We start from the raw sequence: 24856 nt of genomic DNA, 5'->3' as shown, positions 1-24856 counted from the left end.
TTCTTGTATGATAAAAGTTTGTTGTGCTTTAGTTCCTCGCCATCTTCAAGATCAGCAACACATTTTATATTCAGATGTTAAAACTCCATTCTGCCTTCCAGCTTCTCACAGCTGAGAGTTAGTTACAATGTACAGTGGTCCCTCAAGTTACAATATTAATTGGTTCTTGGACAACCAAGTTGAAAACCCTTGTCCATAACTCTACGGAAAACCAGTAATTGGTTCCAAAGCCCAAAAACGCAATCCCAAAACAAGAATAAGTGAAGAAAAATAAGCACATAAGAAAGTCCTTATGTAAAAGAGATAGGAATAGATGGTGGAAGCTATACAACACATGAGCTTCTTCAGGGTCTTACATACAGTACCAGAAAAATAAAATGGAGCCACAGCTCACCCAGTGTCCAAAGGAGCAGGTCATTCTGGCACAGTCTGGAGTACAGAACATGTAGCACCCCAGAGGAGCTACTAGACAACCAATACAGGTGTTTTACCAGAGAATTGGCCATGCTGATTGGTTCGATATGGGTCTGAGACATTGTATGCGGAGTCTAGTTTCAAATTACCGTATAATGGCCCAGAAAAGGCCACTGTATGTTGAAAATATTGTATCCTGAGGCTACTGTATCTTGAGGGACCATTGCACAAGGTAATATCTCACTGGTAACACTGATAATTGACTTAACTAATAGTGGATTTACACATGCGGATAGTCGGACAGATTATCGGGGACGAACGTTGCTGCGAACGCATGTTCTCGACAATCTGCACATCTAAAGGTGCAGCCAATCACCTGATGAACGAGTGAAAGTCTGTTCAGGCAAGTTTGTGCAGGCAAGTAAATTATTGTTTCTGGGCTGCAGATTGTGCTATCTAAACACTGATCTGCTGCCCAGAAACAATGCAGCTGTATGAGGACGAGCGATCGCAATAGCGACAAAAGAGATGGTGACATGTTAGGCTACTTTCACACTTGCGGCAGGACGGATCCGACAGGCTGTTCACCCTGTCGGATCCATCCTTCCGCTATTTCGCCGCTTCGTCCCCATTGACTATAATGGGGACGGGGGCGGAGCTCCGGCGCAGCACGGCGAAAGGCCGCCGGACTAAAAGTCCTGCATGTCTGACTTTTTAGTCCGGCAACCTCTCACCGCGAACTGCGCCGGAGCTCCGCCCCCATCCCCATTATAGTAAATGGGGACGGAGCGGCGGTCCGGCGGCATGGCGAAATAGCGGAAGGACGGATCCGACAGGGTGAACAGCCTGTCGGATCCGTCCTGCCGCAAGTGTGAAAGTACCCTTAGAAATCTTTTCCATTTGTCCGATATAGGCTCCAGTTGCACATCTAGACCATGTTCCTTGAATGTCAAAATACTTTTATTGGCTTGGCATGTCTATTATCCAGAGTGGCTGGAATTGACTGGATGGTTCCATCTTTTCACTGACAAGGAGATCCATCAGCCACTATAGAGACATTGATATCTGGAGGGCTTGTGATTTGAGGGATGATAGTTTAGTTTCTCAATGGTTTAAGCTTGGACATCTTCAGAAGAAATGCAGTCTGAGGACAGTACAGATTGCCAACATGTGCAATGGCTAGCATATGTATGTAAAAAAATAAAATAAAATCAAGGGATCTTGTAAATCTGACACACCACCCTTGGCTCAAAGTTACTTGTAAACTTCTGCTTTAGATAGGCTACTTTCACACTTGCGTTCGGAGCGGATCCGTCTGGTGTCTGTACAGACGGATCCGCTCCTATAATGCAAACGCTTGCATTCGTTCAGAACGGATCCGTCTGCATAACTGTTTTTTTCAGATCTGATTTTTCACTTTGTGAAAACTCAGATCCGACAGTATATTCTAACACAGAGGCGTTCCCATGGTGATGGGGACGCTTCAAGTTAGAATATACTAAAAGAACTGTGTACATGACTGCCCCGGGGGCAGACCCCCCCCTCCCTCCCTCCCCTGTATTTAACTCATTGGTGGCCAGTGCGGCCCCCCCTCCTTTTAACTCATTGGTGGCCAGTGCGGCCGGCCCCCCTCCCTCCTGTTTTTAACTCATTGGTGGCCAGTGCGGCCGGCCATCCCTCCCCCCCCCCTGTTTTTAATTCATTGGTGGCCAGTGCGGCCGGCCCCCCCTCCCTCACCCCCCTGTTTTTAACTAATTGGTGGCCAGTGCGGCCGCCCCCCCGTTTTTAACTCATTGGTGGCCAGTGCGGCCGGCCCCCCTCCCCCCCCTAATTAAAATGACCGACCCCCCATCATTGGTGGCAGCGGAGAGTTCCGATCGGAGTCCCAGTTTAATTGTATTATAGAAGCATTATACTTACCTGCGAGCTGCGATGTCTGTGTCCGGCCGGGTGCTCCTCCTACTGGTAAGTGACAGGTCTGTGCTATAAGCAAGGCGCCGCACAGACCTTTCACTTACCAGTAGGAGGAGCGCCCGGCCGGTCACAGACATCGCAGCTCGCAGGTAAGTATAATGCTTCTACAAATTGCAGTAGCATCCTGGTTGCCATGGTTACCGATCGGAGTCCCAGCGATTAAACTGGGACTCCGATCGGAACTCTCCGCTGCCACCAATGATGGGGGGTCGGTCATTTTAATTAGGGGGGGAGGGGGGCCGGCCGCACTGGCCACCAATGAGGTAAAAACAGGGGGGGGGGGGGGGGGCGGCCGCACTGGCCACCAATTAGTTAAAAACAGGGGGGAGGGGGGGCCGGCCGCACTGGCCCTCAATGAGTTAAAAACAGGGGGGGGAGGGGGGGCTGGCCGCACTGGCCACCAATGAGTTAAAAACAGGGGGGGGAGGGGTCCGCACTGGCCACCAATGAGTTAAATACAGGGGAGGGGGGGAGGGACAGCAGGGGGCAGTCATTTACACAGTTCTTTTAGTATATTCTAACTATGGGAACGCCTCTGTGTTAGAATATACTGTCGGATATGAGTTTCACGATATTCTAACATAGAGGCGTTCCCATGCTGATGGGGACGCTTCAAGTTAAAATATACCATCGGATTGGAGAAAACTCCGATCTGATGGTATATTAATAGGGACTCCTGACTTTACATAGAAAGTCAATGGTGGACTGATCAGTTTGCAATTGCACCATATTGTGTCAACGTCAAACGGATCCGTCCCCATTGACTTGCATTGTAAGTCTGGACGGATCCGTTTGGCTCCGCACGGCCAGGCGGACACCCGAACGCTGCAAGCTGCGTTGGGGTGTCCGCCTGCTGAGCGGAACGGAGGCCAAACGGTGCCAGACTGATGCATTCTGAGCGGATCCGCATCCACTCAGAATGCATTGGGGCTGTACGGATCCGTTCGGGGCCGCTTGTGAGAGCCTTCAAATGGAACTCACAAGCGGAACCCCGAACGCAAGTGTGAAAGTAGCCATAAACCTCACTTTTTTATATTAGGGGTATGGTAGAAGTATAACTAGAATGATCATTACTTTCTTCTGTGCTATCTCAATCATGTATGTTGTGCCCCTTATTCACAGAAACCAACCAGAGAGTCAATTAGACTCTCGGCATTCCTCGCAATGATCTCCCTCGGCTAATGTTGCTACTCTAAGAGGAGATAAGCCATATAATTTTACAAGAAGCAGTCCATTGATTCTTTTAACAAACACAGCTTGGCAATCTATCTTCTATAGAAAATAATGAGGTGGCAGGAGTGCCGTGGAAGAACCCATCTTTAAGACATCACGTAAGGGAATCCAGCTGCGCCTGGATAGTCTCGAGCTGTTTAAAAAAAACAGAAAAGAAGAGATTTCATATATAAAGATTATTTACACACTGGACGAAGCAGCGTTGAAGCTATGCACATTAAATGTATTTGCGTAGAGTTATTAAAAACCGTAGCCGAGTCGTACAATATCTATTTCATAAAAAGCCATTTCATTTGAAAGCTTAAATGAATATGCGGGATTGTAGAGAATTGAACACCTGTTTTTTATAATGGCAAATTACGATTTCTCATTTGGCACTATAGTGGAGGCTGAGCCGCAGAGGATAAAAAAAATTCATCTTTGATTGTGCTTAATCTTCTGTGCACAGCAAGGTAAATTAGGGCTCTTACTGAAGTTGAAAATTAAACTCTCAGTCTCTCAGCAAATACCCGCAATATACATGCATGTTTGGTGTACATGGTCAATAAATTCACAGTCTACAACAATATATTTTGGTTAAATACATTGAAATGATCTATACTTCACTGGCTAATTGTCACCGCCAGTTCTGTGAGAAGGTCTGTTAGACATTCTTCTCTACCTCTTGCATGACGTTCTTTGTTTTGGTTTCACTTTGTCATCTCCTTTCCTTCTCCCAGCTGTCACCTATTTACACTAATTGTTACCCTTTATATTCCCTCCCATACTGCCTCACTTTGCGGTTTATACTTCTTCCTGAATGAGTTGTTCACTGCTGGAGACTGATACTGCTGATTCCTCAGATAAGTCTTTTTCCTTTATTTGTGTTTCCTTGCTGGCTTGATTCTAGGTGACCCTGACTCCGTCCGTATTAAGTGCAGGGAGCCGGTGGTCGTGTCCCCTCACTATTATAGGGTTTTCATGTGTCACACAGTATAAGGTACGTGGGCATGCAATCGTCTACCATAAAGACCTTTGCATGGGCATAGCAGTCAGGGAGAGCTCTAGGGGTTTTATAGGGCTAACCCATATGCTCCTTAGTTTGTGATCAAGCCAGTCGGATGTTTATTTATAAGTTCCAGCTTTCTGCAACACCATCCGTGACACTAATTACTGATCTTGGAACACATAGGTTTTACTCTTGCACACACCAGACCTGGGTGCAGGAGCCTGGACTGTGGCGCATGGAGTCTCTGTGACTGCGTAGTACAGATCGGAGCACAGGCTGCTGCTTTATGGAGTTTTTTTTTCTACTAGAATCCTGCCACAGTTTCTATATTTCCAACAGAGAAAAGGCATACCGAGGTACAGAAGGAAATCTGTGTCTACCCTATTAGGACTCTGTATGGTTCAGAAGTTTTAGGCCCCTTTCACACGAGCGAGTATTCCGCGCGTATGCGATGCGGGAGGTGAACGCATTGCTCCCGCACTGAATACCGACCCATTCATTTCTATGGGGCTGTGCACACGAGCGGTGATTTTCACGCATCACTTTTGCGTTGCGTGAAAATCGCAGCATGCTCCTCTTTGTGCGTTTTTCACGTAACGCAAGCCCCATAGAAATGAATGGGGTTGCGTGAAAATCGCAAGCATCCGCAAGCAAGTGCGGATGTGGTGCGATTTTCACACACGGTTGCTAGGAGACGATCGGGATAGAGACCCGATCATTATTATTTTCCCTTATAACATGGTTACAAGGGAAAATAATAGCATTCTGAATAAAGAATGCATAGTAAAACTGCGCTGGAGGGGTTAAAAATAAAAATAAAAAAACATTTAACTCACTTTAATCCACTTGCTCGCGTAGCCCGGCATCTCCTTGTGTCTCCTTTGTTGAAGGACCTATGGTGAGCATTAAATACAGTTACAGGACCTTTGATGACGTCACTCCGGTCATCACATGGTACGTCACATGATCTTTTACCATGGTGATTCACCATGGTAAAAGATCATGTGATGTACCATGTGATGACCGGAGTGACGTCATCAAAGGTCCTTTACCCAGGTCCTAAAGAAAGGAGACAGAAGCAGATGCCGGTTGCGCTATCAAGTGGACTAAGGTGAGTTAAACATTTTTTTATTTTTTTTAACCCCTCCAGCGCTATTTTACTTTGCATTCTGTATTCAGAATGCTATTATTTTCCCTTATAACCCCGTTATAAGGGAAAATAATACTATTTACAGAACACCGATCCCAAGCCCGAACTTCTGTGAAGAAGTTCGGGTTTGGGTACCAAACATGCGCGATTTTTCTCACGCGCGTGCAAAATGCATTACAATGTTTTGCACTCGCGCGGAAAAATTGCGGGTGTTCCCGCAACGCACCCGCACATTTTCCCGCAACGCCCGTGTGAAAGAGGCCTTATTAGTTTTATTATGTGCAATGTTGATCATGAATCCCATTTGTGGTTCCCATTCATTTCAATGGGGCCACGAAAGATGCAGACAGCACACCGTGTGCTGTCGACATCCGTATGTCTGTTCGACGGCACCGCAAAAAAGATATAACATGTCCTATACTTGTCCCTTTTGCAGATAAGTAGAGGACATTGCAGGTCGCAAAACAGATACAGTCGTGTGCATGAGCCTTCAGAGACATTTGCACTGGAGATTTTTTTAAGAATACACTATTCTTGATGTACCATGTTTAAAGAGTAACTAAACTTTTCAGTAACTTTATTTTAAAATGTTTTCAATTCCCTTAAAAATATTTTTTTCCAACATACTTTATTAATGTATTTTGTAAAGAAATAGGCACCCATTCCACTTTAGAGTCAGCATGCTCAGTCAGCAGTATACGAGTGTTCAGACTCCCCTGTGGGGATGCAGCGAGTGATGTACGGGCAGTAGCACACATCGCTGTTCCTGCCTGTGATCCCTCAGCTAACTCCTAACATAGCACATCGCTACAGTGTACTGATGTGCTATGCCAAGATTTAGCCAAATTGAGGGGTCTCAGGCAGGAACCACAATGTGTGCTCCTGTCTGTACATCACCACAGGGGAATCTGAACACTCGTACTGACATGTCAGCGGTGTGCGAGCATACTGATTCTAAATTGCAGTATGCACCCAGGATTTCAGGTGCCTATTTCTTCAGTAAGACAGTAAAATACATTAATAAAGTATATTGAAAAAAAATATTTTTTCCACAATGTCCTCTACTTGTCTGCAAAACAGACAAGTATAGGACATGTTCTATCTTTTTGCGGTGCCGTGGAAAGGGATATACGGTGTGCAGTCTGTATCTTTTGTGGCCCCCTTGAAATGAATTAAAATGGATTAAGTATGTTGGATATGACTGATCCCTTATGAAGCCGTGCTCATGTGGTGTTATAAGCTTATTTTCAAGGAGAAACTCCAAGATAGCATCTCTTAGAAAACGGTTTACCAATGACAGATGTTAGACTTACTGACCCATAGTTTCCGGGCTCTGTTTTTGACCCCTTTTTTTAATACTGTGACCACATTTGCTAAGTGCCAATCCTGTGGAACACTCCCTGTTATTATAGAGTCCTTAAAAATCTGAAATAAGGGTCTGTCTATGACATTATGTAATACTCTTACAATAAGGGGGTGTATGCCATCTGGACCCAGTGATTTGTGCATTTTAATATTTTTAACCACTTCACATCTGGCTCATTTGCCCCCTAACTGACCAGGCCTAATTTAGCGAATCTGACATATGTCACTTTATGTGGTAATAGCTTTAGAACGCTTTTACTTATCCAAGCCATTGTTTTCTCGTGATACATTGTACTTCATGATAGTCATAAATTTGAGTCAATATATTTCACCTTTATTTATGGGAAAATCCCAAATTTACCAAAAGTTTTGAAAAATTAGCAATTTTCTAAATTTCTATTTCTCTGCTTTTAAAACAGAAAGTGATACCGCATGAAATATTTATTACTTAACATTCCCCATATGTCTACTTTATGTTGGCATCATTTTGGAAATGTCATTTAATTTTTTTAGGATGTTAGAAGGCTTAGAATTTTAGAAGCAATTCTTAAAATTTTTAAGAAAATTGACAAAACCCACTTTTTAAGGACCAGTTCAGGTTTGAAGTCACTTTGTGGGGCTTACATAGTGGATACCCCCATAAATGACCCCATTGTAGAAACTACACCCCTCAAGTTTCTCAAAACTGATTTTACAAACTTTGTTAACCCTTTAGGTCAGGGATGCTCAACCTGCGGTCCTCCAGCTGTTGTAAAACTACAAGTCCCACAATGCCCTTCTGTAGGATGATAGCTGTATGCTGTCAGGGAATGATGGGAGTTGTAGTTTTGCAACAGCTGGAGGGCCGCAGGTTGAGCATGCCTGCTTTAGGTGTTCCACAAGAATTAAAGGAAAATGGAGATCAAATTTTTAAATTTCACTTTTTTGGCAGATTTTCCATTTTAATAAATTTTTTTCTTTAACACATCGAGGGTTAACAGCCAAACAAAACTCAATATATATTATTATTATTCTGCGGTTTAAGGAAACACCCCACATGTGGTCGTAAACTGATGTAAGGGAGCATGGCAGGGCACAGAAGAAAAGGAGCGCCAAATGGTTTTTGGAAGGCAGATTTTGCTGAACTGGTTTTTAGATGCCATGACCCATTTGAAGCCCCCCTGATGCACCCTTACAGTAGAAACTCCCAAAAAATGACCCCATTTAGGAAACTAGGCAATAAGGTGCCAGTTTTATTGGTACTATTTTGGGGTACATATGATTTTTAATAGTGCTACATTACATTTTTTGTGAGGCAAGGTAACCAAAAAATGGCTGTTTTGGCACTGTTTTTATTTTTTACAACATTCATCTGACAGGTTAGATCATGCGCTATTTTTATAGAGCAGGTTGTTATGGACGCAATGATATCAAATATGTGTACTTTCTTTGTTTCAGTTTTACATAATAATGTTTTTGTGTCTACATAGTCTGAACTCCATATTTATTTATTTTTCCTGCCGATCGCCTTGTGCAGGGGCTCGTTTTTTACAGGAAGAGTTGATGTTTTTATTGGTACCATTTTTGGGTACATATAATTTTTTGATCATTCATTATAACACTTTATGGGGCTAAGTTTTAGCACAGTTTTTATTTATTTATTTTTACAGCGCTCACCTTAGGGGTTAGATCATGTGACATTTTTATAGAGCAGATCGTTACGGATGTGGCGATACGTAATATGTATACTTATTCTTATTTATTTCAGTTCTACACAATAATAGCATTTTTGAAACCAAAAAAATGATGTTTTAGTGTCTCCATAGTCTGAGACACTCCAATAATCCGCAGCACTGTGCTGCGGATTATTGGAGTGTCTGGAAGAATTGGGACCCTAGTCAGGATCCCTATCTGCCTGCACCATCCGGCTTGAAGCCTGTATACTGGTTTGTACCCAATTGTGTGGGATAGTAGTGCTGCCAACCCCTGAGATTTTCTACATAGTCTAAGAGCCATAGCCTTTTATTTTTTTTTACCAATTGTCTTAGTTAGGCTCTCATTTTTTGCGGGATGAGGCGACTGTTTTATTGGTACCATTTTGTGGGACATACGCCTTTTTGATCACTTGGTGTTGCACTTTTTGTGATGTAAGGCGACAAAAATGGCTTTTTTTGACACAGTTTTTATTTTTTATTTTTTTAGGGTGTTCACCCGAGGGTTAGGTCATGTGATATTTTTATAGAGCTGGTTGTTACGGACGCGGCGATACCTAATATGTATACTTTTTTATTTATTACACAATAATAGCATTTTTGAAACAAAAAAAATTATGTTTTAATGTGTCCATGTTCTGAGAGCTATAGTTTTTTTTTTTTTAAGCAATTTTTTTTATGTAGGGCTCACTTTGTGCAGGATGAAGTGACTTTTTTATTGGTACCATTTTGTGGGACATACGCCTTTTTGATCACTTGGTGTTGCACTTTTTGTGATGTAAGATGACAAAAATAGCTTTTTTTGACACAGTTTCTTTTTTTTATGGTGTTTATCGGACTGGGTGGATCATGTGATATATTTATAGAGCTGACCGTCACGGAATACAGCAATACGAATTTTTTTCTATTTATAAATTATTTTTTTTATTCCTTACTTGGGGAATTTTTTTTTTACATGTGAAACCTTTTTATTTTATTTTAACACTATTATTTTATTTTTTATTTTACACTTTGCGTCCCCCAAAGGTCATACAAGACCCAGATACAGGGGAAATCCACTCCCCAGAGAGGCTATACACTGCGTGCAGAATTATTAGGCAAATGAGTATTTTGACCACATCATCCTCTTTATGCATGTTGTCTTACTCCAAGCTGTATAGGCTCGAAAGCCTACTACCAATTAAGCATATTAGGTGATGTGCATCTCTGTAATGAGAAGGGGTGTGGTCTAATGACATCAACACCCTATATTAGGTGTGCATAATTATTAGGCAACTTCCTTTCCTTTGGCAAAATGGGTCAAAAGAAGGACTTGACAGGCTCAGAAAAGTCAAAAATAGTGAGATATCTTGCAGAGGGATGCAGCACTCTTAAAATTGCAAAGCTTCTGAAGCGTGATTATCGAACAATCAAGCGTTTCATTCAAAATAGTCAACAGGGTCGCAAGAAGCGTGTGGAAAAACCAAGGCGCAAAATAACTGCCCATGAACTGAGAAAAGTCAAGCGTGCAGCTGCCAATATGCCACTTGCCACCAGTTTGGCCATATTTCAGAGCTGCAACATCACTGGAGTGCCCAAAAGCACAAGGTGTGCAATACTCAGAGACATGGCCAAGGTAAGAAAGGCTGAAAGACGACCACCACTGAACAAAACACACAAGCTGAAACGTCAAGACTGGGCCAAGAAATATCTCAAGACTGATTTTTCTAAGGTTTTATGGACTGATGAAATGAGAGTGAGTCTTGATGGGCCAGATGGATGGGCCCGTGGCTGGATTGGTAAAGGGCAGAGAGCTCCAGTCCGACTCAGACGCCAGCAAGGTGGAGGTGGAGTACTGGTTTGGGCTGGTATCATCAAAGATGAGCTTGTGGGGCCTTTTCGGGTTGAGGATGGAGTCAAGCTCAACTCCCAGTCCTACTGCCAGTTTCTGGAAGACACCTTCTTCAAGCAGTGGTACAGGAAGAAGTCTGCATCCTTCAAGAAAAACATGATTTTCATGCAGGACAATGCTCCATCACACGCGTCCAAGTACTCCACAGCGTGGCTGGCAAGAAAGGGTATAAAAGAAGAAAATCTAATGACATTGCCTCCTTGTTCACCTGATCTGAACCCCATTGAGAACCTGTGGTCCATCATCAAATGTGAGATTTACAAGGAGGGAAAACAGTACACCTCTCTGAACAGTGTCTGGGAGGCTGTGGTTGCTGCTGCACGCAATGTTGATGGTGAACAGATCAAAACACTGACAGAATCCATGGATGGCAGGCTTTTGAGTGTCCTTGCAAAGAAAGGTGGCTATATTGGTCACTGATTTGTTTTTGTTTTGTTTTTGAATGTCAGAAATGTATATTTGTGAATGTTGAGATGTTATATTGGTTTCACTGGTAAAAAGAAATAATTGAAATGGGTATATATTTGTTTTTTGTTAAGTTGCCTAATAATTATGCACAGTAATACACAGTCACCTGCACACACAGATATCCCCCTAAAATAGCTAAAACTAAAAACAAACTAAAAACTACTTCCAAAAATATTCAGCTTTGATATTAATAAGTTTTTTGGGTTCATTGAGAACATGGTTGTTGTTCAATAATAAAATTAATCCTCAAAAATACAACTTGCCTAATAATTCTGCACTCCCTGTACAGCACTATACTGTGCTGTACAGCCTCAGTGCAGGGCTGATCGAGGTCGGTGAAAGACCCGACAGCTCCAGCACTCTCCCGGCCCCGACGGTCACATGACCCCCGGGCCGGAACAGCGATCTAGAAGGCAGGGACACCTGGGAACTGTCCCTGCCTTCTCTCAGGGTTGCCCTGCTGTCATTGACAGCGGGCAATCTGCTCTGCAGCTGCACAATTAGCTTTCAGCTGCGATCTCTGAATGGACGTTCCGAAACGTCCATTCAGAGATAGAGATCCACCTCCCGGACGTTTAACCACCTCAGCCCCCAGTGCTTAAACACCCTGAAAGACCAGGCCACTTTTTACACTTCTGACCTACACTACTTTCACCGTTTATTGCTCGGTCATGCAACTTACCACCCAAATGAATTTTACCTCCTTTTCTTCTCACTAATAGAGCTTTCATTTGGTGGTATTTCATTGCTGCTGACATTTTTACTTTTTTTGTTATTAATCGAAATTTAACGATTTTTTTGCAAAAAAATGACATTTTTCACTTTCAGTTGTAAAATTTTGCAAAAAAAACGAGATCCATATAGAAATTTTGCTCTAAATTTATAGTTCTACATGTCTTTGATAAAAAAAAAATGTTTGGGTAAAAAAAAAAAATGGTTTGGGTAAAAGTTATAGCGTTTACAAACTATGGTACAAAAATGTGAATTTCCGCTTTTTGAAGCAGCTCTGACTTTCTGAGCACCTGTCATGTTTCCTGAGGTTCTACAATGGCCAGACAGTACAAACACCCCACAAATGACCCCATTTCGGAAAGTACACACCCTAAGGTATTCGCTGATGGGCATAGTGAGTTCATAGAACTTTTTATTTTTTGTCACAAGTTAGCGGAAAATGATGATTTTTTTTTATTTTATTTTTTTTCTTACAAAGTCTCATATTCCACTAACTTGTGACAAAAAATAAAAACTTCTATGAACTCACTATGCCCATCACGAAATACCTTGGGGTCTCTTCTTTCCAAAATGGGGTCACTTGTGGGGTAGTTATACTGCCCTGGCATTTTAGGGGCCCAAATGTGTGGTAAGGAGTTTGAAATCAAATTCTGTAAAAAATGACCTGTGAAATCCGAAAGGTGCTCTTTGGAATATGGGCCCCTTTGCCCACCTAGGCTGCAAAAAAGTGTCACACATCTGGTATCTCCGTACTCAGGAGAAGGTGGGGAATGTGTTTTGGTGTGTCATTTTACATATACCCATGCTGGGTGAGAGAAATATCTTGGTCAAATGCCAACTTTGTATAAAAAAATGGGAAAAGTTGTCTTTTGCCAAGATATTTCTCTCACCCAGCATGGGTATATGTAAAATGACACCCCAAAACACATTCCCCACCTTCTCCTGAGTACGGCAATACCAGATGTGTGACACTTTTTTGCAGCCTAGGTGGGCAAAGGGGCCCATATTCCAAAGAGCACCTTTCGGATTTCACAGGTCATTTTTTACAGAATTTGATTTCAAACTCCTTACCACACATTTGGGCCCCTAGAATGCCAGGGCAGTATAACTACCCCACAAGTGACCCCATTTTGGAAAGAAGACACCCCAAGGTATTCCGTGAGGGGCATGGCAAGTTCCTAGAATTTTTTATTTTTTGTCACAAGTTAGTGGAAAATGATGATTTTTTTTTTTTTTTCATACAAAGTCTCATATTCCACTAACTTGTGACAAAAAATAAAAACTTCCATGAACTCACTATGCCCATCAGCGAATACCTTGGGGTCTCTTCTTTCCAAAATGGGGTCACTTGTGGGGTAGTTATACTGCCCTGGCATTCTAGGGGCCCAAATGTGTGGTAAGGAGTTTGAAATCAAATTCTGTAAAAAATGACCTGTGAAATCCGAAAGGTGCTCTTTTGAATATGGGCCCCTTTGCCCACCTAGGCTGCAAAAAAGTGTCACACATCTGGTATCTCCGTACTCAGGAGAAGGTGGGGAATGTGTTTTGGGGTGTCATTTTACATATACCCATGCTGGGTGAGATAAATATCTTGGTCAAATGCCAACTTTGTATAAAAAAATGGGAAAAGTTGTCTTTTGCCAAGATATTTCTCTCACCCAGCATGGGTATATGTAAAATGACACCCCAAAACACATTCCCCACCTTCTCCTGAGTACGGCAATACCAGATGTGTGACACTTTTTTGCAGCCTAGGTGGGCAAAGGGGCCCATATTCCAAAGAGCACCTTTCGGATTTCACAGGTCATTTTTTACAGAATTTGATTTCAAACTCCTTACCACACATTTGGGCCCCTAGAATGCCAGGGCAGTATAACTACCCCACAAGTGACCCCATTTTGGAAAGAAGACACCCCAAGGTATTCCGTGAGGGGCATGGCAAGTTCCTAGAATTTTTTATTTTTTGTCACAAGTTAGTGGAAAATGATGATTTTTTTTTTTTTTTCATACAAAGTCTCATATTCCACTAACTTGTGACAAAAAATAAAAACTTCCATGAACTCACTATGCCCATCAGCGAATACCTTGGGGTCTCTTCTTTCCAAAATGGGGTCACTTGTGGGGTAGTTATACTGCCCTGGCATTCTAGGGGCCCAAATGTGTGGTAAGGAGTTTGAAATCAAATTCTGTAAAAAATGACCTGTGAAATCCGAAAGGTGCTCTTTGGAATATGGGCCCCTTTGCCCACCTAGGCTGCAAAAAAGTGTCACACATCTGGTATCTCCGTACTCAGGAGAAGGTGGGGAATGTGTTTTGGGGTGTCATTTTACATATACCCATGCTGGGTGAGATAAATATCTTGGTCAAATGCCAACTTTGTATAAAAAAATGGGAAAAGTTGTCTTTTGCCAAGATATTTCTCTCACCCAGCATGGGTATATGTAACCAGCATGGGCCCTAATGTGTGGTAAGTAGGTAAATGACCTGTGAAATCCTAAAGGTGCTCTTTGGAATGTGGGCCCCTTTGCCCACCTAGGCTGCAAAAAAGTGTCACACATGTGGTATCGCCGTATTCAGGAGAAGTTGGGGAATGTGTTTTGGGGTGTCATTTTACATATACCCTTGCTGGGTGAGAGAAATATCTTGGCAAAAGACAACTTTTCCCATTTTTTTATACAAAGTTGGCATTTGACCAAGATATTTCTCTCACCCAGCATGGGTATATGTAAAATGACACCCCAAAACACATTCCCCACCTTCTCCTGAGTACGGCGATACCAGATGTGTGACACTTTTTTGCAGCCTAGATGCGCAAAGGGGCCCAAATTCCTTTTAGGAGGGCATTTTTAGACATTTGGATACCAGACTTCTTCTCACGCTTTGGGGCCCCTAGAATGCCAGGGCAGTATAAATACCCCACATGTGACCCCATTTTGGAAAGAAGACACCCCAAGGTATTCAATGAGGGGCATGGCGAGTTCATAGAAATTTTTTTTTTTTGGCACAAGTTAGCGGAAATTGATATTTTTAATTTTTTTCTCACAAAGTCTCCCGTTCCGCTAACTTGGGACAAAAATTTCAATCTTTCATGGACTCAATATGCCCCTCACGGAATACCTGGGGGTGTCTTCTTTCCGAAATGGGGTCACATGTGGAGTATTTATACTGCCCTGGCATTCTAGGGGCCCTAAAGCGTGAGAAGAAGTCTGGAATATAAATGTCTAAAAAATTTTACGCATTTGGTTTCCGTGAGGGGTATGGTGAGTTCATGTGAGATTTTATTTTTTGACACAAGTTAGTGGAATATGAGACTTTGTAAGAAAAAAAAAAAAAAATTCCGCTAACTTGGGCCAAAAAAATGTCTGAATGGAGCCTTACAGAGGGGTGATCAATGACAGGGGGGTGATCAATGACAGGGGGGTGATCAGGGAGTCTATATGGGGTGATAACCACAGTCATTGATCACGCCCGTGTAAGGCTTCATTCAGACGTCCGTATGCGTTTTGCGGATCCGATCCATCTATCAGTGGATCCGTAAAAATCATGCGGACGTCTGAATGGAGCTTTACAGGGGGGTAATCAATGACAGGGGGGTAATCAATGACAGGGGGGTGATCAGGGAGTCTATATGGGGTGATCACCACAGTCATTGATCACGCCCCTGTAAGGCTTCATTCAGACGTCCGTATGCGTTTTGCGGATCCGATCCATCTATCAGTGCATCCGTAAAAATCATGCGGACATCTGAATGGAGCTTTACAGGGGGGTAATCAATGACAGGGGGGTGATCAGGGAGTCTATATGGGGTGATCACCACAGTCATTGATCACGCCCCTGTAAGGCTTCATTCAGACGTCCGGATGCGTTTTGCGGATCCGATCCATCCATCAGTGGATCCGTAAAAATCATGCGGACGTCTGAATGGAGCTTTACAGGGGGGTAATCAATGACAGGGGGGTAATCAATGACAGGGGGGTGATCAGGGAGTCTATATGGGGTGATCACCACAGTCATTGATCACGCCCCTGTAAGGCTTCATTCAGACGTCCGGATGCGTTTTGCGGATCCGATCCATCTATCAGTGCATCCGTAAAAATCATGCGGACATCTGAATGGAGCTTTACAGGGGGGTAATCAATGACAGGGGGGTGATCACCACAGTCATTGATCATGCCCCTGTAAGGCTTTATTCAGACGTCCGGATGCGTTTTGCGGATCGGATCCATCTATCAGTGCATCCGTAAAAATCATGCGGACATCTGAATGGAGCTTTACAGGGGGGTAATCAATGACAGGGGGGTGATCAGGGAGTCTATATGGGGTGATCAATTACAGGGGGGTGATCACCACAGTCATTGATCATGCCCCTGTAAGGCTTCATTCAGACGTCCGGATGCGTTTTGCGGATCGGATCCATCTATCAGTGCATCCGTAAAAATCATGCGGACATCTGAATGGAGCTTTACAGGGGGGTAATCAATGACAGGGGGGTGATCACCACAGTCATTGATCATGCCCCTGTAAGGCTTTATTCAGACGTCCGGATGCGTTTTGCGGATCGGATCCATCTATCAGTGCATCCGTAAAAATCATGCGGACATCTGAATGGAGCTTTACAGGGGGGTAATCAATGACAGGGGGGTGATCACCACAGTCATTGATCATGCCACTGTAAGGCTTCATTCAGACGTCCGGATGCGTTTTGCGGATCGGATCCATCTATCAGTGCATCCGTAAAAATCATGCGGACATCTGAATGGAGCTTTACAGGGGGGTAATCAATGACAGGGGGGTGATCACCACAGTCATTGATCATGCCCCTGTAAGGCTTCATTCAGACGTCCGGATGCGTTTTGCGGATCGGATCCATCTATCAGTGCATCCGTAAAAATCATGCGGACATCTGAATGGAGCTTTACAGGGGGGTGATCAGGTAGTCTATATGGGGTGATCACCACAGTCATTGATCATGCCCCTGTAAGGCTTCATTCAGACGTCCGGATGCGTTTTGCGGATCGGATCCATCTATCAGTGCATCCGTAAAAATCATGCGGACATCTGAATGGAGCTTTACAGGGGGGTGATCAGGGAGTCTATATGGGGTGATCACCACAGTCATTGATCATGCCCCTGTAAGGCTTCATTCAGACGTCCGGATGCGTTTTGCGGATCCGATCCATCTATCAGTGGATCCGTAAAAATCATGCGGACGTCTGAATGGAGCTTTACAGGGGGGTAATCAATGACAGGGGGGTAATCAATGACAGGGGGGTGATCAGGGAGTCTATATGGGGTGATCACCACAGTCATTGATCACGCCCCTGTAAGGCTTCATTCAGACGTCCGGATGCGTTTTGCGGATCCGATCCATCTATCAGTGGATCCGTAAAAATCATGCGGACATCTGAATGGAGCTTTACAGGGGGGTGATCAATGACAGGGGGGTAATCAATGACAGGGGGGTGATCAGGGAGTCTATATGGGGTGATCAGGGGCTAATAAGGGGTTAATAAGTGACGGGGGGGGGGGGGGTGTAGTGTAGTGTAGTGGTGCTTGGTGCTACTTTACTGAGCTACCTGTGTCCTCTGGTGGTCGATCCAAACAAAGGGGACCACCAGAGGACCAGGTAGCAGGTATATTAGACGCTGTTATCAAAACAGCGTCTAATATACCTGTTAGGGGTTAAAAAAAACACATCTCCAGCCTGCCATCGCGAGATGACGCGTATATGCGTGACTGTGCGCAGCGCTGCCACCTCCGGAACGCGATCCTGCGTTAGGCGGTCCGGAGGTGGTTAAAGTCCACGTGCGGACGGGAGGTGGTTAAGAACCCACTGCACTTCTTCCTAGGTCAGACAGACCACTTTTAATGGGCAGTTTACTTTTACACTCTGCATTTCATCTGACAGTTCATTTTCCTCATATTCCAGTGGAGAAACTTTTTTTTTTTTTATAGATTCACTTTGTCCTCATGGCCCTCTACAACTGCTCCTTCATCACCCTGTAAAAAGCTAACACTTTTTGGTATAAACTTTTTACCATTTATATAATTAAAGATCATTTTAGGGTTAGTCTCTTTGGCAATGAGCCTTCCTGCCTCTAGCTTGGCTATTTCTATCTGTCTTGTACTGTACATATTTTTTTCCTTTTAGTTTTTCAATGCTTCTTCACTACCCTCCTGTTTTAGTGATTTAAATGCTTTCTTTTTGTCATTTATTACTCCCTTTACATTTCTATTTATCCACACAATTTCTTTCTTGTTCTTTCTTGTTCCTCACCCTTTTATTCCAATAAGACATTAGGATGCTTTTAAAAAATTCCATTTTGTGGCTGCATTTTTATTTTTGACACATTGTCCCTAATTGCCTTTCTTAGCTGGTCAGATTCTGTTGTTTTTGTGCTTACCTGAAGAAACGCTCTTTTGAATGATAATTGGAAGGTTAATATTATATGGTCACTATTTAACAGGTGTCCCCAACCTGCACATCTGTTATTCTGTCAGGTCTATTGGTTAATACCAAGTCCAGCATGGATACCCTTCTAGTTGGATCCTGAACCAGTTGGGAAAGGTAGTTGTATTTGGTTATTGCCACTTGTTTTCTTTATGAGGTCTACAGGTTTGAGTTTCCCAATCTATATAATGGAAGTTAAAGTCCCCCATAATAATGACCTCATTATGATTTGCATCGGACTCAGTTATATTAGGTGGCTTAAAACAAACTCCTATCAGTGTTTTATTATTGTTTTTGCCTCCATGTATTTCGACATGAACACTCCACATGTTCATGTCCCTCACTTATATCTTCCCGGAGTGTGGGCTTTAGACAGTACTTTACATAAAGGCAAACCCCTCCCCTCTCTGTTTTTATGATCCTTTCTAAACAGACTGCAACCTTGCAAGTCAACTGTCCAGTCAAAGCTATCATCCAGCCATGTATTAGGCCTCTTTCACACTTGCGTTGTCTGGATCCGTTGTGCACTCCATTTGCCGGAGGTGCCCGCCGGATCCGTAACACCGCAAGTGAACTAAAAGCATTTGAAGACTGATCTGTCTTCCAAATGCGTTCAGTGTTACTATGGCAGCCAGGACGCTATTAAAGTCCTGGTTGCCATAGTAGTAGTGAGGAGCGGGGGAGCAGTATACTTACCGTCCGTGCGGCTCCCGGGGCGCTCCAGAATGACGTCAGAGTGCCCCATGCACATGGATGACGTGATCCATGCGATCACGTCATCCATGCGATTGGGGCGCCCTGACGTCACTCTGAAGTGCCCCGGGAGCCGCATGGACGGTAAGTATACTGCTCCCCACTACACTTTACCATGGCAAACAGGACTTTAGCGTCCTGGCAGCCATGGTAACCATTCAGAAAAAGCTAAACGTCGGATCCGGTAATGCGCCGAAACGACGTTTAGCTTAAGGCCGGATCCGGATTAATGCCTTTCAATGGGCATTAATTCCGGATCCGGCCTTGCGGCAAGTGTTCAGAATTTTTGACCGGAGCAAAAAGCGCAGCATGCTGCGGTATTTTCTCCGGCCAAAAAACGTTCCGGTCCGGAACTGAAGACATCCTGAACGGATTTCTCTCCATTCAGAATGCATGGGGATAATCCTGATCAGGATTCTTCCGGCATAGAGCCCCGACGACGGAACTCTATGCCGGAACAGAACAACGCAAGTGTGAAAGAGCCCTTAGTTATTCACACTATCAAGCAATAAAGTTGCTTAAAAGGTTATTTAATCTCTACGTCCACCTATGTTTTATTAATCCTTGTACCATTAATAATGACATGGAGGTATTCCCTTTAAAATAAAAGCTTCTAGCAAGGAGTTCTGAAAGTTAAAGGACAGAAAATTAACAGAAAAAAAAATCTAGCCAAGGGGGAAAATGCAACAAAAATGTCTTATTACTTACCAGGTAAGGGTACTTTCACACTAGCGGCAGGCTGTTCCGGCCGGTGAACAGCCTGTCGGATCCGTCCTGCTGCTAGTTCACATGTGCCCCCGGACTGCCGCTCTGTCCCCATTGACTATAATGGGGGCAGAGTTCCGGTGGCAGCACGGCAGTGCACGCCGAGAGGCGGCCGGACTGCATGCAGTACTTTTAGTCCGGCTGCCTCTCGGCGTGTGCTGCCGTCGGAACTCCGCACCCATTATAGTCAATGGGGACAGAGCGGCAGTCCGGGGGCACACGTGAACTAGAGTCCCCTGCTGCTAGTGTGAAACTAGCCTAAATGCACTGAAATTCTACTGATGCTGTTTCGGTCCTCCCCATTGGGCCTTGTTTACTTGGCTGCAATGATGATATCACGTTGACAACAACATGAGTGCTGCAGTCCATCACTGGGTCTTTTGTTTTTTAATGGCATCCCCTACCCTTCTTGGGTTACATTTTGATTTTGGACAACCCCTATTAACACTCCAGTTTAGGTAACATTGGCAAATATCAATGCAGCGGGGAGCACGTAAGTATGCTTCCCTTAACAGATCCCAGCGAGTGGGGGGGGGGGGGGGGGGGGGGGGGTACAATGCACTTAAATGTTAGACAACCCTTTTAGGTTAAAATTTCATTAATGTATTCAGTCAAATTTTAAAAATAATCAGAATTAGACTGAATGAAATGTGTAATCGCGTTTGTTTTTTCATGAGAGAAGATGTTGCTTTAGTATATTAAAAGAAAATATGACTGACATTTTAAAACAATTTTCTGTAGAGGACTACCTTGTCTAGATGCTATAACCCATAAAATTACAAAACCGGGAATGGATCTGCAAATTATTACCAAATTATTTGAAATGTTTGCCATTCATTATCCATTTTAGAACTTTTCAGCCATTATAAATGACCCAATATTTTTCACGTAGAATACGGTCATTTATGTTTACTTATTCATCATGGCTCTTTCCACATAGTTTTATTTCTTCTGTAATTATCCATATTTTATTGTAGAAATCCTTTGAATGTTATTAGCTTCTTTTTATACATTATGTTCAGTTCTCTTTTCTAGTCCTTTTGTTCATTAAACTTTAATATAGAAAATGTTTTTACTAGTTTCTCTTGTGAAGGTTTATGTCTTGTTAAAGGTTATATAAATCATGTTCTAATATTCTTTTCTTATTATTTTACCTTATTTTAGAAACACTTCATATTTTACTACCCGATTCATCAGATTTTTTTTTCACTCTTTTCCTTTATTTTATGCCTTTTTCTTTCTTTGTACTCCATAGATTATATTTTTTTACCGTTTAACTTTTGCTGTGAATTACTCAAGAACATTTAGGTTCTGAATGACATTTTTAATGTGATGGTTGTATTCTACATGTGACAATTATTCATGAAATAGCCGACATATTTGCACTTAATGACAGCACATTTTCTCTGTTCCTTCACTGGGAATATTTTTGTGTGCAAGTCAGGCCTCATGCGCACAACTTGTATCTGTTTTGTGGTCCGCATTAACCGTTCCGCACTCCCTGCCCTATATTAAAAATGCTTATTCTTGTCTGCAAAACGGACAGCACACGGTGTGCTGTCTGCAGTTTTTGTGGCCCCATTGAAATTAATAGGTCTGCATCAAATCTGCAAAAAAAGCGGTTCAGATACGGACCAAATATACAGTTGTGTGCATAGGGCCTTACTTAGGAGGTAATAGCTAAATCTGTCAAGAATAGAATAACCCTTAGCCTCAATTTGAAGTGCAAAAGGTAATCTCTGCATACTAATCTATCATACTACATTTGATGTATGAAAATGCCCATTATCTTCGTGTATTTTTATTTTAAGGAGAAAACCAGGCAACATAGGGGATCCATCCACAATAAATAAAGTGATTATCACTAACCTAGCAGATCCTATGCCGCCACTCGGTTCTCCTGGCTGGGATCTGTTTACAGGGCTTCAGTGGTGACATCACATCAACAACATGTGACTACTGCAGCCAATCACTGGCCTCTTTGGTGCACCACTGAGGTTAGTAATTGTCTACAGTTGTTATATGTTGGCGCTGCAGCCAGGTAAACAGATCCCAGCCAGGAAAACAGAAGGAGCGGTGCAGGATCTGCCAGGTAAGTAATGATCACTGTTTAATTGCAGGTGGATGCCCTTTGTTATCCTGTTGCCTTCTCAGACTGGATAACGCCTTTAAAGAAGATTTCAAAAGATGGCCATACATTACTAAATTAGGGGCTAGCTCAATATAAAAGGCAGAGGTCAGGAACTCCCAGCATGCACACTTTTCAGATGTAACTCCCTTAAAATTAAACTGAGCATGCTGTGAACTGTAGTTTTACAACAGCTAGAGTGCCGCAGGGTGCTGATCCCGATGTAAGGTTTTGTAATAATTTGTTGTCTTTATGGAAATATTAACTTTTTTTTAAATCAATTTCAACGGCCACAGAAAGTGTAGCTATATTGTTTGATACGTTTATAAGAATGGCCACTGTAACAAAAAAGGCAATAACTGTATGGAAAAAGCCATCAAAAACACATAAGTACTAATTACAACTAAACTCTTACTACCATTATTGTAGCCCTTAGGCCTCATGCACACGACCGTTGTGTGCATCCGTGGCCGTTGTGCCGTTTTCTGTTCTTTTTCGCGGACCCATTGACTTTCAATGGGTCCGTGGAAAAATCGGAAAATGCACCGTTTTGCAGCCGCATCCGTGATCCGTGTTTCCTGTCCGTCAAAAAAATATGACCTGTCCTATTTTTTTGACGGACAACGGTTCACGGACCCATTCAAGTCAATGGGTCCGTGAAAGAACACGGATGCACACAAGCACACAAGATTGGCATCCGCGTCCGTGATCAGTGGCTGTAGGTTACTTTCATACAGACGGATCCGAAGATCCGTCTGCATAAAAGCTTTTTCAGAGATGAGTTTTCACTTCGTGAAAACTCAAATCCGACAGTATATTCTAACACAGAGGCGTTCCCATAGTGATGGAGACGCTTCTAGTTAGAATATACTACGAACTGTGTACATGACTGCCCCCTGCTGCCTGGCAGCACCCGATCTCTTACAGGGGGCTGTGATCCGCACAATTAACCCCTCAGGTGCTGCACCTGAGGGGTTAATTGTGCATATCATAGCCCCCTATAAGAGATCAGGGGCTGCCAGGCAGCAGGGGGCAGACCCCCCTCCCTCCCCAGTTTGAATATCATTGGTGGCCAGTGTGCGCCCCCCCCCGCCCCCCCTTATTGTAATATCATTGGTGGCCAGTGTGCGGCCTCCCCCGGCTCCCCCCTCCCTCTAATGTAATATCATTGGTGGCCAGTGTGCGCCCCCCCCCCCCGCCCCCCCTATTGTAATATCATTGGTGGCCAGTGTGCGGCCTCCCCCCCCTCCCTCTATTATAATATCATCGGTGGCCAGTGTGCGCCCCCCCCCCCCCGCTCTATTGTATTAATACCATTGGTGGCCAGTGTGCGGCCTCCCCTTCCCCCCCCCCCCGATCATTGGTGGCATGAGAGTTCCGATCGGAGTCCCAGTTTAATCGCTCAGGGGCTCCGATCGGTAACCATGGCAACCAGGACGCTACTGCAGGCCTGGTTGCCATGGTTACTTAGCAATATTACAATATTAGAAGCATCATACTTACCTGCTGCACTGTCTGTGACCGGCCGGGAGCTCCTCCTACTGGTAAGTGACAGATCATTAAGCAATGCGCCGCACAGACCTGTCACTTACCAGTAGGAGGAGCTCTCGGCCGGTCACAGACAGCGCAGCAGGTAAGTATGATGCTTCTAATATTGTAATATATACACTGGCCACCAATGAAATTACAATAGAGGGGGGCCGACGGAGGCCGCACACTGGCCACCAATGATATTACAATAGAGGGGAGGCCGCACACTGGCCACCAATGATATTACAATAAAGGGAGGGAGGGGGGCCGATGGAGGCCGCACACTGGCCACCAATGATATTACAATAGAGGGAGGGCCGCACACTGGCCACCAATGATATTACAATAGAGAGGGGGCCGCACACTGGCCACCAATGATATTACAATAGAGGGGGGGGCGGTGGGGGGCCGCACACTGGCCACCAATGATATTACAATAGAGGGGGGGGCCGCACACTGGCCACCAATGCTATTCAAACTGGGGAGGGAGGGGGGTCTGCCCCCTGCTGCCTGGCAGCCCCTGATGTCTTACAGGGGGCTATGATATGCACAATTAACACCTCAGGTGCGGCACCTGAAGGGTTAATTGTGCTGATCACAGCCCCCTGTAAAAGATCGGGTGCTGCCAGGCAGCAGTCATGTACACAGTTAGTAGTATATTCTAACTAGAAGCGTCCCCATCACTATGGGAATGCCTCTGTGTTAGAATATACTGTCGGATCGGAGTTTCACGATGTAACTCAAATCCGATGGTATATTCTAACATAGAGGCGTTCCCATGGTGATGGGGACGCTTCAAGTTAAAATATACCATCGGATTGGAGAAAACTCTGATCTTATGGTATATTAACTCCTGACTTTACATTGAAAGTCAATGGGGGATGGATCCGTTTGAAATTGCACCATATTGTGTCAACGTCAAACGGATCCGTCCCCATTGACTTGCATTGTAATTCAGGACGGATCCGTTTGGCTCCGCACGGCCAGGAGGACACCAAAACGACTTTTTTTTCATGTCCGTGGATCCTCCAAAAATCAAGGAAGACCCACGGACGAAAAAACGATCACGGATCACGGACCAACGGAACCCCGTTTTGCGGACCGTGAAAAAATACGGTCGTGTGCATGAGGCCTTAGAGGGGTTGTCCTACATTTTGACATTGATGTCCAATCCTCAGGATAGATTATTAATATGTGATTGGTGGGGGTCTGACACCTGACACCCCCACTGATCAGTTGTTTGAAGAGGTGCTCCATTGAGCGCTGTGGACGCTTCACAGCCTACCAAACACAACGGCGCTCATTGATTGTATAGTGGCTGTG

At 43.9% G+C, this 24856-nt stretch overlaps 1 protein-coding gene across 1 annotated transcript in view; it reads right to left on the bottom strand.

Moving 5' to 3' along the window:
- Nucleotides 1-3409: 3409 nt before the first annotated feature.
- The window catches only part of COMMD10 (COMM domain containing 10), a 495489-nt gene continuing 474042 nt past the window's right edge, over nucleotides 3410-24856 (bottom strand). The window contains exon 7 of the mRNA XM_040421656.1: nucleotides 3410-3754. Coding sequence (XP_040277590.1) covers nucleotides 3716-3754 — 39 coding nt within the window. The 3' untranslated portion in view covers nucleotides 3410-3715. The remainder of the gene's footprint in view (nucleotides 3755-24856) is intronic.

Source organism: Bufo bufo, chromosome 2 (genome assembly GCF_905171765.1).
Source record: "Bufo bufo chromosome 2, aBufBuf1.1, whole genome shotgun sequence".
In the NCBI taxonomy this organism is placed as follows: Eukaryota; Metazoa; Chordata; class Amphibia; order Anura; family Bufonidae; genus Bufo; species Bufo bufo.
The sequence above is the reverse complement of the archived record's forward strand: the minus strand, read 5'-3'. Positions and strand labels throughout refer to the sequence as shown.